At 43.6% G+C, this 12,850-nt stretch overlaps 2 protein-coding genes across 2 annotated transcripts; one reads left to right on the plus strand and one right to left on the minus strand.

The window, feature by feature from the left end:
- Positions 1-835: 835 nt before the first annotated feature.
- PHALS_15099 (uncharacterized protein) lies at positions 836-2,403 on the minus strand. The gene has a single exon (XM_036407190.1). It carries the CDS (start codon positions 1,703-1,705, stop codon positions 1,514-1,516), a length of 192 nt encoding a protein of 63 aa, XP_036263438.1. The 5' UTR covers positions 1,706-2,403; the 3' UTR covers positions 836-1,513.
- A 1,287-nt stretch (positions 2,404-3,690) lies between these two features.
- Positions 3,691-4,332, plus strand: PHALS_05517 (CRN-like protein; the record flags this gene model as incomplete). The annotated part of the gene is made up of 1 exon (XM_024719074.1): positions 3,691-4,332. One exon carries the CDS (start codon positions 3,691-3,693, stop codon positions 4,330-4,332), a length of 642 nt encoding a protein of 213 aa, XP_024584409.1.
- Positions 4,333-12,850: the final 8,518 nt, after the last annotated feature.

Consider the following 12,850-nt stretch of genomic DNA (forward strand, 5'->3'; position numbering starts at 1 on the left):
CATTTTAAAAAATCTCCTTCTCAAATCACTCATGCGAAATTCACCCAATCGCATGAATGCTGCCTGCGGGTTTACATCACGCCCTACTTTAGAAAAGCATTTGGATCGATCCATCTCCGATGCGTTCATTATCTCAGTTATATCGGAATCGCTGATTTCACTGAAGTTGATAGTTTTTTTGAGAGCTGAGCTTTCTAAAAAGGAGAGAATTCCACGCTCTTCTGAGATATTATCATCGTCCACTTGCTGTGCACAGGGTTTGATCCGCCCCTAAGTAACCTCTTTGTAGCAGGATTAGCAGTACTCAAGACAGACAAGCTAGATTGTAGGCCTGATCTTCTGTTTAGTCCAATCATGTCGACAGCACAAAACACACTGTCACAGAGAGCAACGGCAGAAAGCACGAGCAAGAAGCGGAAACCAGCTCATTATATGGCAGGTAGATCGGATACGCGGTCCCGGATAGTAGGTACAAACCAAAGTGATGAGTTATTTTGTAGCAAACAAAGCAACAATTAACACAGGTAAATCGAGCTGTGACACTCTCTCATATTTATTCACCAAGTTATGTGACATCTTATCTGGGGATGGTACTTCGACAATTTAACAAGCACGCTTAAATAAATAAATGTACCTTCTTCAAATACTAGCTATAACTGCATAACCTTTTCAATGAAGTCAAATCGCCGCCGCGATCATAAAGCGAGATGATTGCGGCGGTCATTGTCAGAAGAAACACCAGAAGTGAAATACGTCATACTCTTACGCAAGAAATCATGCTTATGTTTAAACGATGATGGCGATCAATTCTTACAGCATAGCCGACTTTGCGATATTTATGCGTGTCCATTTCTGCTCCAAATTAAGAACATAAATTGAATCTCAACATCAGATGGCGAACATAAATTGTCTGCCACCAGTCGGAAATCCATAAAATAGGACGAGGGGACGTGAGGAGCACCCAAAAATCCGTGTGGTGAAACTTGTGGTAACCCTCAATCAAGAAAGTGAAGGTGCTTCTATCGATTACTAAAGGAACAATCTGATACATGTAAAATAACTGCAACATCATCTTTCAGTGGCTTCACATATTTATTTCTTATGTTACAAACGATTATTGGCCTAGTAGCGTCAAACTCAATTAGCGACATATAAAGGCTGCAATCAAGCATTTCCTCATCGCATTCAGCGAACTAAGCACTCGACTGCTCTTGCGCATAAATCAGGATTTTGGCACGGTCCGTCAATATGTTAGATATCATTTCGAAAAGTGGAGAATTTGAACTGATTATAGTATTTGAAGGACACTTCGACTTGATTTATCATCACGAATATACTTAATCTGATCTTTGCACTTTTTACAATGCGGGACGCCAATGCTGACATCATGACCTTTCTTCGGCTGTACTGCATTTTAGTTCTGAAAATCGTCAAGCTCTATCATTGTCTTTCTTTTACTGTAGTGTGGGAAATTTCCGCACATATTATTCGAGAGATCCATCATGAGGATTGTTCACATCTTGAAAATTAAATTCGACAAAACTTTTAATAACGAGATACCAATCAATTCGTAATATGCGATCCACATGCAAAAGAATTTTTGCTTTGGGTACTTGTAGCACTGTCTAGACACTTCACCACAAAGTCCAGCATGAAAAGGACGCAAGCGTTTTTGTCTCACCGTACAGCAATTCTTCCTCGACATGACGTGATGCTTCTGCGCAACAAGAACCTGGAGCTGAGTCGTCGTAATTCACTAGGCAGAGCCTTATCACTTTTCAAGGAAGGAGGCATGGGTGCCTTATCATCATAGCGTAAATGGCATACAGTGTCAGCATAACAAATATTGTCTTACGAACAAGTGTGCTGACAATTGTCTTGGTCATATATATGACGCTCAACATAGTCGAGCGTGTAGATATTCGAGGAGATAACAAGAGATTAAGCTAGGTCGTATCATTAACATTGTATACAACTGAGCCCATCGAATGGCACCGCCAGTTAAAAGACCTCCATGTAATGTTCCGACAAAAGTGGTCACCTTCGCACTTTACAGCGCTTGTGCAAGCGCTGAGAAGCTATTTATTCGATATGTCCTTGATTGCGCTTATCGCCGATCGAATCATGCCGCTGCTGTGTTTATCAAATTTATCAACAAGCATTTAGAAACGAGATTATCTACTTCTTTCCATAAATGCGGTACGAAAGGAATACTCGAACAAAGTCGAAACCGATACACACTACCACGATGTACGTGCCTTACATGCAGATCGCATTATTGTTCCTGGGGCTTAGAGCGCTCGCTCCATCTCCATCTCGAGGTCAGCACCACTAGACGCCTTTTCTACCTAGATCTCATGTGCCCTCACGAGGATAATATGTTTCGATTAAATTCGACACCGCCGCAAGTTCGCTGTTACGGATGTCAACACAATAATAGACGTGGTCGGTGCGAGCTGCACATGTGCGGAAACCTACACGAAGATAACGCGATTAGTATAACGGAAGAGATGAGGTAATCATCCGAAATAGATAAATTTGTTTTTGAGGACTTTGGGCACAAGAAGTGTGATGACAATCCTTAATGGACCCTTTTGTTTTTGATGATAAATTGTCGCGACATGGTGACGAAAATCCGTTACGGGTGTTGATCCCAGACATGGGAGTGCTTCATGACATTTGCTAGATTTCTGGCGATGAATATTATGCTAGTTTGACGAGCATTTTTATAGATGCTGAACGTTCGTTGGCAAGCATTTACCGGCTTAAGCTGTTGGAATGCCAGTGTCCTGCCGCTATTCGGTACCAATAATATATTTTCATGGCTCGGTCGCTGGAATGCCAATTCTACCGAAACAAAAGAGTTTCAATTCAAGAGTCCGTGAAAAGAACGCAGAGATGGAGCTAGAGCTCTTTACCAAGGTGTGTAACTTTACTTTTAGATTGATTATCTACTCCACAAGCAGCATGTGTTACGGACTGCTTTTTTAGCTTAACTGAACTATCGACACAAGTATCTGTATTGCTTAGCCAGTCCCCGTGTGTCATAAGAATCTCCGTTATTGTACTACCTCAGGATTTTACAATTACACAGAAGTGTGATGGGAAAGTTCTACGCTTGTTGAATTTTAATATAAGATTCTCATCGATATAGCTCCCTTCTATTCTTGCAAAAACGAGATAGGTGGATTTCTTGGTCTTGGTAATACGGAATTCACTCATTCAGATCATGAAGTGATTGCTCAGCTATATCGTCAAATCTCGCATATAACGGGCGATTAGGCGAATCTCTTCACTTTTATTGGATATTGCTTTACGGCGGTGCTATCTTGACTGCAAAACACTGCTTTCATATAGTGGTATACTGTTTATCCGAAAGTCATGTAATATGTTTGCCTGTGTGTCAATGTAATATCTCGACTAAAACTACTGACTTAAAAAGCTTTCGCTTGGGGTCATCAACATCATCACTCCGGCATTTTCTTCTTTCCGTAATTTACCACTGAGAACATTCCTGGGAACCTTCCTTCTCAAGTCTCAACTGGTGAGGTTAAATTGACGTTGATCCACTTTATAGCGAGAGCGACCAGCGTGACATCAAAGTGAACATCTATGTTGCCCACCCTAACGTCCGCTTAGTAATTTTTCCTACCAACTACCTCATTCAAGAAATTGTCGGCTCGAGCGAAGATGGTACAGCTCATCTGTGCTATCGTTGGTGAGGCGGGTAGCATTTTTCAGGTAGAGATCGACGATACGGAGTCTGTCTCGGCGTTGAAGGACGCGATAAAGGCGGAGAAGCCAAAAGAATTCGAGGGTATCAACGCAGACAGGTTGAAACTCTTTTTAGCTAAGAAGGTGGGAGGCGCGTGGCTCGATCGGGCTGGTGCGACTTCTGTGGCGCTTGATGAACGTGGACATCTACAAGGCTGTATGCAAATGAAACCCACACTGTGTATCAAAAACCACATGCACTTTGGCGATAGTTTTCAACCGAGTGAAGGCCAAGTTCACGTACTGGTGGTAGTGCCGGTGGATTCTTCAATCTCTGAAAACAAAAATAAATGGAAGAGGAAAAGAAAGGAAGACGAAGATGTTCCTGACGCCTGGATAAAGGCTATCAAAGATGAGCAGATTACAGAGCTACCGTCAACTTTTGATGATTTGAAAAAGTACCTGCAACGCAGAGTTCGGGTCAAAATTCCCATCAATCACAGATTATTCTGGATTATTTATCGAAAAATACAACTGGAGAACTATCCAGCGTGGTGGACAAACTTTTTGAGCCCGAACCGCGAAAACGAAATTCAGATATCAGTTTGGGCATCTTGAGGGGTATAATTGACCCCATCGGGATTGGCAGCGAGTACGTTACTAAAGCCTCGTATTATCACTTGTGGGATTCTCTCATTGCGGTCCTTCTGAGGCTTGTGTCAGATGGGGAGATATCTTCGCAAAATGAATACGTCTTCATCTAGCCGTTATCAACCGGACATGAGCTTCTACTACCCGAATAGTAATGTGTGCATGTTTCGGGGAGAAGAAGAAGCAAGCGGAATCTTGCAAGTTCCGGTTAATAGATTGCATGCGAAACTAAGGTGGAAATATGACGCTGCACCGTATATATATGGTTACGCTGCTGCAGGACTGCTGGTGTGCTTGGTAGTCATTCAGAAAAACGAGAAGACAGAACGTGGTGCCAAAGCAAAAATCATTGATAAGTATGATTTAGGAGAACTAGGGGGTCGACTTCGTTTTTTCCTCGCCATACTCAACCTTTCGACTCTGTTCCATCCAGCTGTGAAACTTGTGTAGCCGCTGAAAATACCTGAGTACGGTTTAATCACAAGATTCACTGGTGTGCAGATTGCGTTCGCAGAAGAATGTGTGGTGAAGATGTATTCCGAGGACATGCCAAGTGACAAGATAATTCGCAATCTGCGAGATTTGCATCATCAAATGACGAGGCATTCTGTTCCAAACGTTGTGATGCTAAAGAGGACAAACATGATAAAAAGATATGTAGAGCTGGCACCCGTTGGTCAACCAGCCCCACCTGAAAACGCCCAGCAGCTCCGCCTTGCGCGATATACTCGAGGCGCTCGTGGCACTGCATGAAATCGGTCCGATGCATCGAGATTTGAGATGGGAAAATGTGCTGAAGTACTTTAACGAAGGCGACAAGTGGTTTCTTATTGATTTTGACGACGGAGCAATATCGCCAGCCGCGAAAGTAACTCATTTGAAGGCGGAATCGCATGCTCCCGAGATATCATCCCACACACACACACTCAAGGTTGACATTTGGAGCGTGGGCTACCTTTTGAAGACATATTCTTTTCAAGATCTTCCGCCTGAACTAAAAATCATGAAATCACAGTGTTTGCAGAAAAAACCGTCAAGCAGACACCCACGGCTAAATCACTTCTCACGGTCATCGAATCACTACTACATGTAGAAAGATGATTTGGATTTCAGTGTAGTAGTTTGATTTCCCCCTTAGTAACATTATTTATCCCAGAACATCAATTTAGTAATATACGAAGACGGTGTACACTCCACTCACCAACAAATAGCGAATCAAAGCAGCACAGAAGCGCTACTACCAGCGCACACACGACCATATCAAAAGAACTACAACCACATTTGACGAAAGCCTTAAACCGAACTTATTGATGACAACACCAAACTTAATTATTTTTTTTCTTTTCTTACGTTAAAGCCAAATATTTTAATTAAGGGGAAATAAAATAATTACCAGATATACATTAGTAAAAACGATAGACCAGATAGTTACAAAATAAAAATAAATGTATCAAGTGTAAGTTTAATTGTACTCGCTATAAAATGAAGAAATCCACCTATATCGTTTTTGCAGGAATAAGCTTCTGTTCCAACAAACGTAATCAGCTAAAATTGCTCACTCTCGGTATAACGGAGCCATTTCGATGAGAATCTTATATTTAAATTCAACAAGCGTAGAATTTTCGCATCACACTTCTGTGTGATTGTAAAATGCTCAGAGGTATGACATTATTGGTACAATGGCAATCCGTAACGGAGATTTTTATGACACACGAGGAGTGGCGAAGCAATACAGATACTTGTGTCGATAACTCATTAAGCTGAAAACGCAGTCCATAACATATGCTACTTGTGGAGTAGATAATCAATCTAAAAGTAAAGTGACATGAGAGGCTCTTGGTTTCGCACCTTGGTAAAGAGCTCCAGCTCACCCATCTCGGCGTTCTTATCACAGACTCTTGAATTGAAACTTCTTGGATGCAAGGTGGCACAAAAACTCTTTTGTGTTGGTAGAATTAGCATTCCAACGATCGAGCCATGAAAAGACTGTCTCTCATGCAAAGATAATACACAATGTTTCGCTCCATGTTGCCGGGACAATTAGAAACGATAGGCAAGCTTAAAGATATTATTGGTACCGAAGAGCGGCAGGACACTGGTAACCCAACAGCTTAAGCCGGTAAATGCTCGGCAACGAGCGTTTAGCAGCTATAACATGCCCTGTTAAACAAATGTCCCGAAAAGGCCACGATTGGGTAACGGTGTTAGTACAACTCGCATCAACGATGAGGCCGCTTCCGCTGAACATTCAGCCTTTCTAGGACAGAGATATACTAACATTATCGTGATCTTAAAAAGAGAGAAGTTGAGTTTTCCATATATTCGGCCATGTACCAGAAGGTGCAACAGCGCGTCGCGCTAGTGGTTGATTAGCTAGGAGGCCTCGCGGGAGAATGGACTTACGAGCCGGACATCTTCGGAAGAGGCGGTTCCAAAATACGAAGTTCTAATGTCAAGAACTTTCATATGTAGATCATGTTCATTCAAGCTCCTGTCCTCGCATCAAAGATGGCGGGAACTAAATTATTATATCCAAGATTGAGAAACTCTCCTTAGCGGGATCGAAGCAGACCCTTTCCTAATCGCGGTTCCAATAAAAATATTATCTGGAGGACCTTGGAACAGGAGAGGCTCACACCGAGGCTTCCGGTCCATTCTTACAATTTTGAGGAGGTGGTGGGTGTCACATTTGTTGCAGAATACAACTTCTCTTCCGCAAGGCGGGCTCGAAAACAGTGAATAGAAATTCTACACTGTTCCAGAGGCAATGGGCTTCAGCTATACTAAGGTTGAAGAAGAGATGTCTTAGCTCTAGTGATACTTGCAAACGATACATCCGTGGCCTTTTCAAGCATTCGCTACCCGCGTACCCCCTTTTCTTCCGGCTGAGAAGTACGAAAGGACAAAGTTTTGTGCAGAGTGACAAAACTCCCACGGGGTAACGTCGAGTGGAGCCCCAGTAGTGCGATATGGCTTACTAAAATGGCAACTGACTCTATTGAAGCTAGAGGAGTTGAAGTCAAAGGAACTCAGCTCTACAACGAGAGACTTCTTCTGAAGAGGTAGACCACACAGCCCAAATTTGCTGGTTGAGGTCGTGAATGTCTGTCTCCTCATGACGCCGTCAAAGTCCTGACATTTTCGGAAACAATATGCATTTCCAAACAACGCGCGACCATCAAAACAACATCCAGTATATGCATGCATTCGTGATGTCAAATGTGAACACAATATCTGTTCGTCCTTCGACAAGAAGACTAGTGAACGTATTGAATATTCTGATGTACCTACTTAAAAAATCCGATACGTTTGACGCGAAACGCTGCATTATTTAATACGAGAAATTGAGCGTCATTAGCAAGAATTCGACTGAAAGCCGGATCACGCACTTTGTTTCTGGTGGGGCTGCGGTAAGTCATGAACCTTCCTCTGCCAGGAAACTGAGGCACTTTTGACGCGGGCATGAAAATTTGAATTCTTCGGTACAGGACATGGAATTGAAGGAATGTTTAGCAATCATATTGTTGAGTGCTCGATTTCGAAATATAAAAGCGGAATATTTGGCTAGCCGCGGTCTCAAGATGACACAGAGGCGATCGATCGTATATCGCGGCTTCAGAGTTTATCTTTGCTGAGACGAGGAATAAATTACGATATGTCGTGATCCAGATTTTATCCCAGGGTGGCGATAAATAACATTTGTTAAAGACGTTCATTTATAATGATGACTACCGTTTATCTGCGCTTACAGAAAAGTTTTTCTCGTAAATGGAGTAGTTCAATGAATTATAAGTTTTTCGCCACTACATCATACAGAAGACCTCACTAATCTTCAGCAATTATCTCTGAAAGATGCTTTCGAAAAAATGCAAGACGTTATCATCACATAAGGGATACGTTTGGTATGGAAAAGTGGCTGAGCCCATCATCCGTCCTAAATGTTTTTGGCACACCGAATACGAAGAATGAGACTGCTTTTTCCGAGAATTCGACATAATTTATCAGCCTTTGTTCAAGGAATAGAATTATGGAGTGACAAAGACCCAGCACACGTTTTTCCCAGATCATGGAGCAGGTAATAAAATTACCTTGGCTCTCGGAGCCAAATACTGCGTCAATTTGTCAACGGTCCTTAGAGGTTTTTTTTCAAGCGTTCGTTTATCAGGTTTGCTAGGAGATTTATCATCTGTTTCCATTTTTCAGTCGTAGAAAGGTAAAGCGTGTGTGCTTATAGAAATCTGAACGAAGCCATTTTATCGGCGCAAATGCCGATTTCTGCAAAGGATGCAGCATGGTCTACTGCGCTTTGCTCTGTTGACTAGTCGTTGTAGATGAGCACTATCAACAGTGTGCGAGAAACGGCAAAAGTAGTATCACAGCAGTTGGTTCTCCAAGCATGATGTTTCTGGAATACTACAAAGAGTATAGACGCACCTGTATCGCCCAATCGTCTGCGAACGCGGCTCATAAGACCACAAAAAACTATGCCCAAACGTGTATCGACAGCATTTCCGTCCATACTAAATCGAAAATTGGGTAGTCTATGCAAAATCTCAATCAACCCCCTTTCGAGTAGTGCTCGGGTGGAGCACTTAAGTAAGCAGTTTGTCAATATAGACGAGTGGGTCTTTGGCGCCGACCAGAGCATTTTTCTGCGTTGATTCATCAGAGGGCATGGACTGTTGGCAGATCTTGCAAATGTTAGGGTTGCCGTTGAAAGACCTGCGCCTCTGTTCCAGATGATGCTTGACTTGGCCTACTACTTGTAAAAATATGACATATACTATGTCGCCATGGTACTATTTTTCAACCCGTCTTTCGGATTTAAATGGTGCAAGGGACAGACAAAAGAAACTATCTGAGTGAATCCTCAAGCGTACCCTGATTCTGACTCTATGAAGTGCATTTTGATTATTCCATGTCGGGGATTTGCGATAAGAACACTTCGCCACGCTTGAGGCTATAGCTGGGATCGTGGTCAAACGAAGAGCTTCATATTTTGAGTTTGTCAAGTTTAAAGCTCAACAAAGTGACTCTGAGCATATACAGATTATGTATCGTTGCGCAAAGCGATGTCTTCATGATACATATCACCGAGCTCTTCAAGATGATCAAGTATACGCTTGAGGCGCAATAATATAGACTAGGTTGGCTTAATGTTGTGATCGATGCACTTTTGCGTCGTTCCAGTAATGATCTGTTTCATGACACGATGGCAACATCGCCGTTCGAAGAGACAATACGTACATTTTACAGGTCGGACGCAATGTGTTGCTTTGTTGAAAGCTTTAAACAGTATGTAGCTTTATTGAGCGCTCATTTGAACATTCGCACCGCTATCAGTTTTTTTGCAGAGCTTGCATTGTCAGAGCAATGGCCCACTAAATAATGATTATGCAAAAGTACCTCACTATGAGGACATCAGGTACAGAGCACTATGCGAGGCACATGATACCCTTTTGGTGGACACCTTGGAAATTTAAAGGCATTTTGCTCAGTGGGCGTTATTTACGGGTGGTCCTACATATATCAGTGAGTACGCAAGTATGCGCGCACATGTAAAACGTATCGCCGGGATGATTCGCGCTGCTTGCATCGACTCCATTGGCCAGTATTCTAGTTCCTACAGATTAACGAAAGTCACTAAGAATTGTAACTTATTTGGTCTTAAACAAAAATTGCATCCGGTTATACTAGCATTATAATCCCACTTTTTATTATTTGGTCTGGATGACCCCTGGCCTCCTTTGGCGTCGCCACAAACTGGACATAATTTTGGTTGGGAAGGGGCTTTCGATACAGCTCGATTTGCTGAATTGAGCCCGACTACACGTCGAATCAAAATGACAGAGGAAACATCAATGAGATTGAGTGTCACGCACCGAGTTCGTGACGCAATGATTGTGAGCCAGGATGCTTACAGTTACATGCCAAAATCAGAGCCAGACAAAGGTCAAATAAAATATCTTGAGGGAAGGAATAGCAAACGCAATTCTGCCGGCTAAAAGATCATGTTGTCTCCAGGCTACATCGGAGGTTTTGCGGTCATAGCAGAAATTGAGTGAGTTACACTCTTACTCTTATCATCCTGTAACAAATGTAGTAAAATGCAAGAGCCATACCATAATCTCGATCCCACGATTTAGCCGGTTGCGAAGCGCTCCGTTAGAGACGGAGCAGCGTACCAAGCATTCATTTAACTGAGCTACATCAGCCTTAGGCAGCGATACTGTTCTCAACCACTGAGAATACCTCAGGCCTTGCAGCGCGATGACATCGCCAAAATACATCCCAAACTAGTTAGTTATGGCCGCACAACTAGACTTTTGGAGAGAATCAACGTGTTGTCATCACTGAGAGAACTCACGAGAGCCAGCCGCTAACGACGACGCTTTGCTTTGACTTCAAAAAAACATCCTCAACTGGTGCAGGTCGATGACGGAGTGACGGAGTGGCTCATATCCAAGTGGACTAAGTAGTTGCCCGGCAGGTAAACCAGAATTGTTATCAGCATCTGGTGAATTAATAACGATCTCACGGCTCCAAAAAACTGCGGGAGTTTGAAAATCACACGTCAAGAACGTTCTGAACCGTCGTCAATAATTTGACTTGGTGTGCCTCTACCCTCGAGAAAAAATAGGATCCGCCGGCGCCGCTTTCACTGGAAAGGCAGGACCGTCTCTGTGATACGATCTATTCTATAGACGCTCTCACTGAGGTCCAGCCTCAACATGACAAGCTGGTTGTCATTTGAGCCTTGCGGTGGGGTGGCGTGAGGAGTGGGCACAAAAATATGTATACATACAGAGGAAAGACGAAGCTTAATAAATGGCTTTCAGGTCGTAGGTCCAAAAACTGCGCCTTCCATGTAGGCTCTCTGAGCCAGATAGTAGTGGGCACGAGAGACAAACTGGTGCCTGCTTCCACGTGAAGCGGTTGGTGGACGGGTGGGTACGCAAGCGCTCTTACCATTAGAAAGAGACTCTCTCTCCATAAACCATGGAAGATTGAGGTTCCACTTTTGCACATTTGCTTTGAGGCAGTTGTTTCGTATGACTCAGCGCACTCTCGGCTTTAAATATTGTATGGGAGGATGCAGATTCGCTTGGCGCGAAACAGCATTTTTCGCAGGGTCGAGGTTTGGTTAATGTTGTAACAACGGTTGCACGGAAATGAATGGGGCTTATGGCAGCCATACCTTAAAGTGATGCGTCTAAACCTCGAAGTTCATGTCGTGCTGTGTATTTTGCAAGTTTAATCATCAAGAAACATTCTAGTTGAACGTATGGTTCATGAGAAGTCGTTAGTCAAGCTGTGAGATAAAAGAGACGAAGCAACTTTCATAGCCATTGCATGAATTGAGTACAAAGACTTCTGCGCTAGAGCTAGTGTTCAGTGGCTTCCAAAAAATGTACGAATCTACTCGACTATTTTCAGGCAGTACTCCTGGGCGTTGTGATCTGAAAGGTTAAAAGCGCTTCCGAATCAGCTTTCGGGCGTTCGTCTTGCTCTGTAAGCAAAAGGCCGCAAACATAGGCGTCTTAGGTGGCCTAGCGCCTTCAAACGCCGTTCCGATGCCAACGCTTCCGCGTTCACTTGCACCGAATCCCGGTTAGGCTTAAGCAAGCCCACAGAAAACACCGGGTGGGCGCGCATCCTTCTCAGGAGGCCCAGCGTATACGCCAGGCCTCGATTGGCCATCACGGAGCTTTGTCTTAAAAAAAGCAGAGACTGCACGTGTAGTAAGACTTTTAGCATTTGATAAAACCAGGTCTCCGACTTCAAATTTTCCACACTTCTCGTGCTTCTTTCAATTGCGTACTCTTGCTGCATGTATGGGCTTTCAGCCATTGCGAACGTGTCGTAGGACACTCAGTTTGATAGACAGGAAGTCATCGACTTCTTTACGGACAGTGAGGGGGATAACATCAGCTAACCGTTCGACTATTCCCCACGAAGCCCTGAGCCATGGGGTGGCGGCGTCAGCGAGATGCGAAGATTAGCAAGCCCGATCACGTAGATTGGCGTGAAGTTAGTTGATGAATGTACTGCATTGTTCAGAGCAAGCTCTACGAGTGGCAACATGGCGTTCCAGCGCTTCGGCGTCTCGCGCAGACGCTGTGAAGAACGATTTCAGCTACGCAATCCACGCGCTCAGTCTGGCCATCGAACTGCGGATGGTCTGTGTTGACATAGTCGACTTGGTGCTCAGCACCCTGAAGAGTGTAGACCAAAATTTCTCGGTGAAGCTTGGGTCTCTATCAAAGACAGTTTACTTCAGGAGTCCATGTTGTCGAAAGACACGATCGACAAACAGTATCGCTGCACCCACACAGTCGATGGTGTCCAATACTGCCGTGTAATGAGCCACCTTGCTCAAACGGTCCACAAATTCCACCATGTTAAGTATGCTGCTGTAGCCAATGCTTGCGCTAACTTATGAGTTATGGTAACTGACTCAAGTGGTTTAGCATCGTGGTGCTAA

Source organism: Plasmopara halstedii (genome assembly GCF_900000015.1).
Source record: "Plasmopara halstedii genome assembly, contig: Scaffold_2904, whole genome shotgun sequence".
NCBI classification, from domain to species: Eukaryota; Oomycota; class Peronosporomycetes; order Peronosporales; family Peronosporaceae; genus Plasmopara; species Plasmopara halstedii.

Excerpts from the sequence above, each read along its gene's own strand:
- PHALS_15099 (XM_036407190.1), bottom strand. The coding sequence starts at position 1,705 with ATGTCGAGGAAGAATTGCTGTACGGTGAGACAAAAACGCTTGCGTCCT.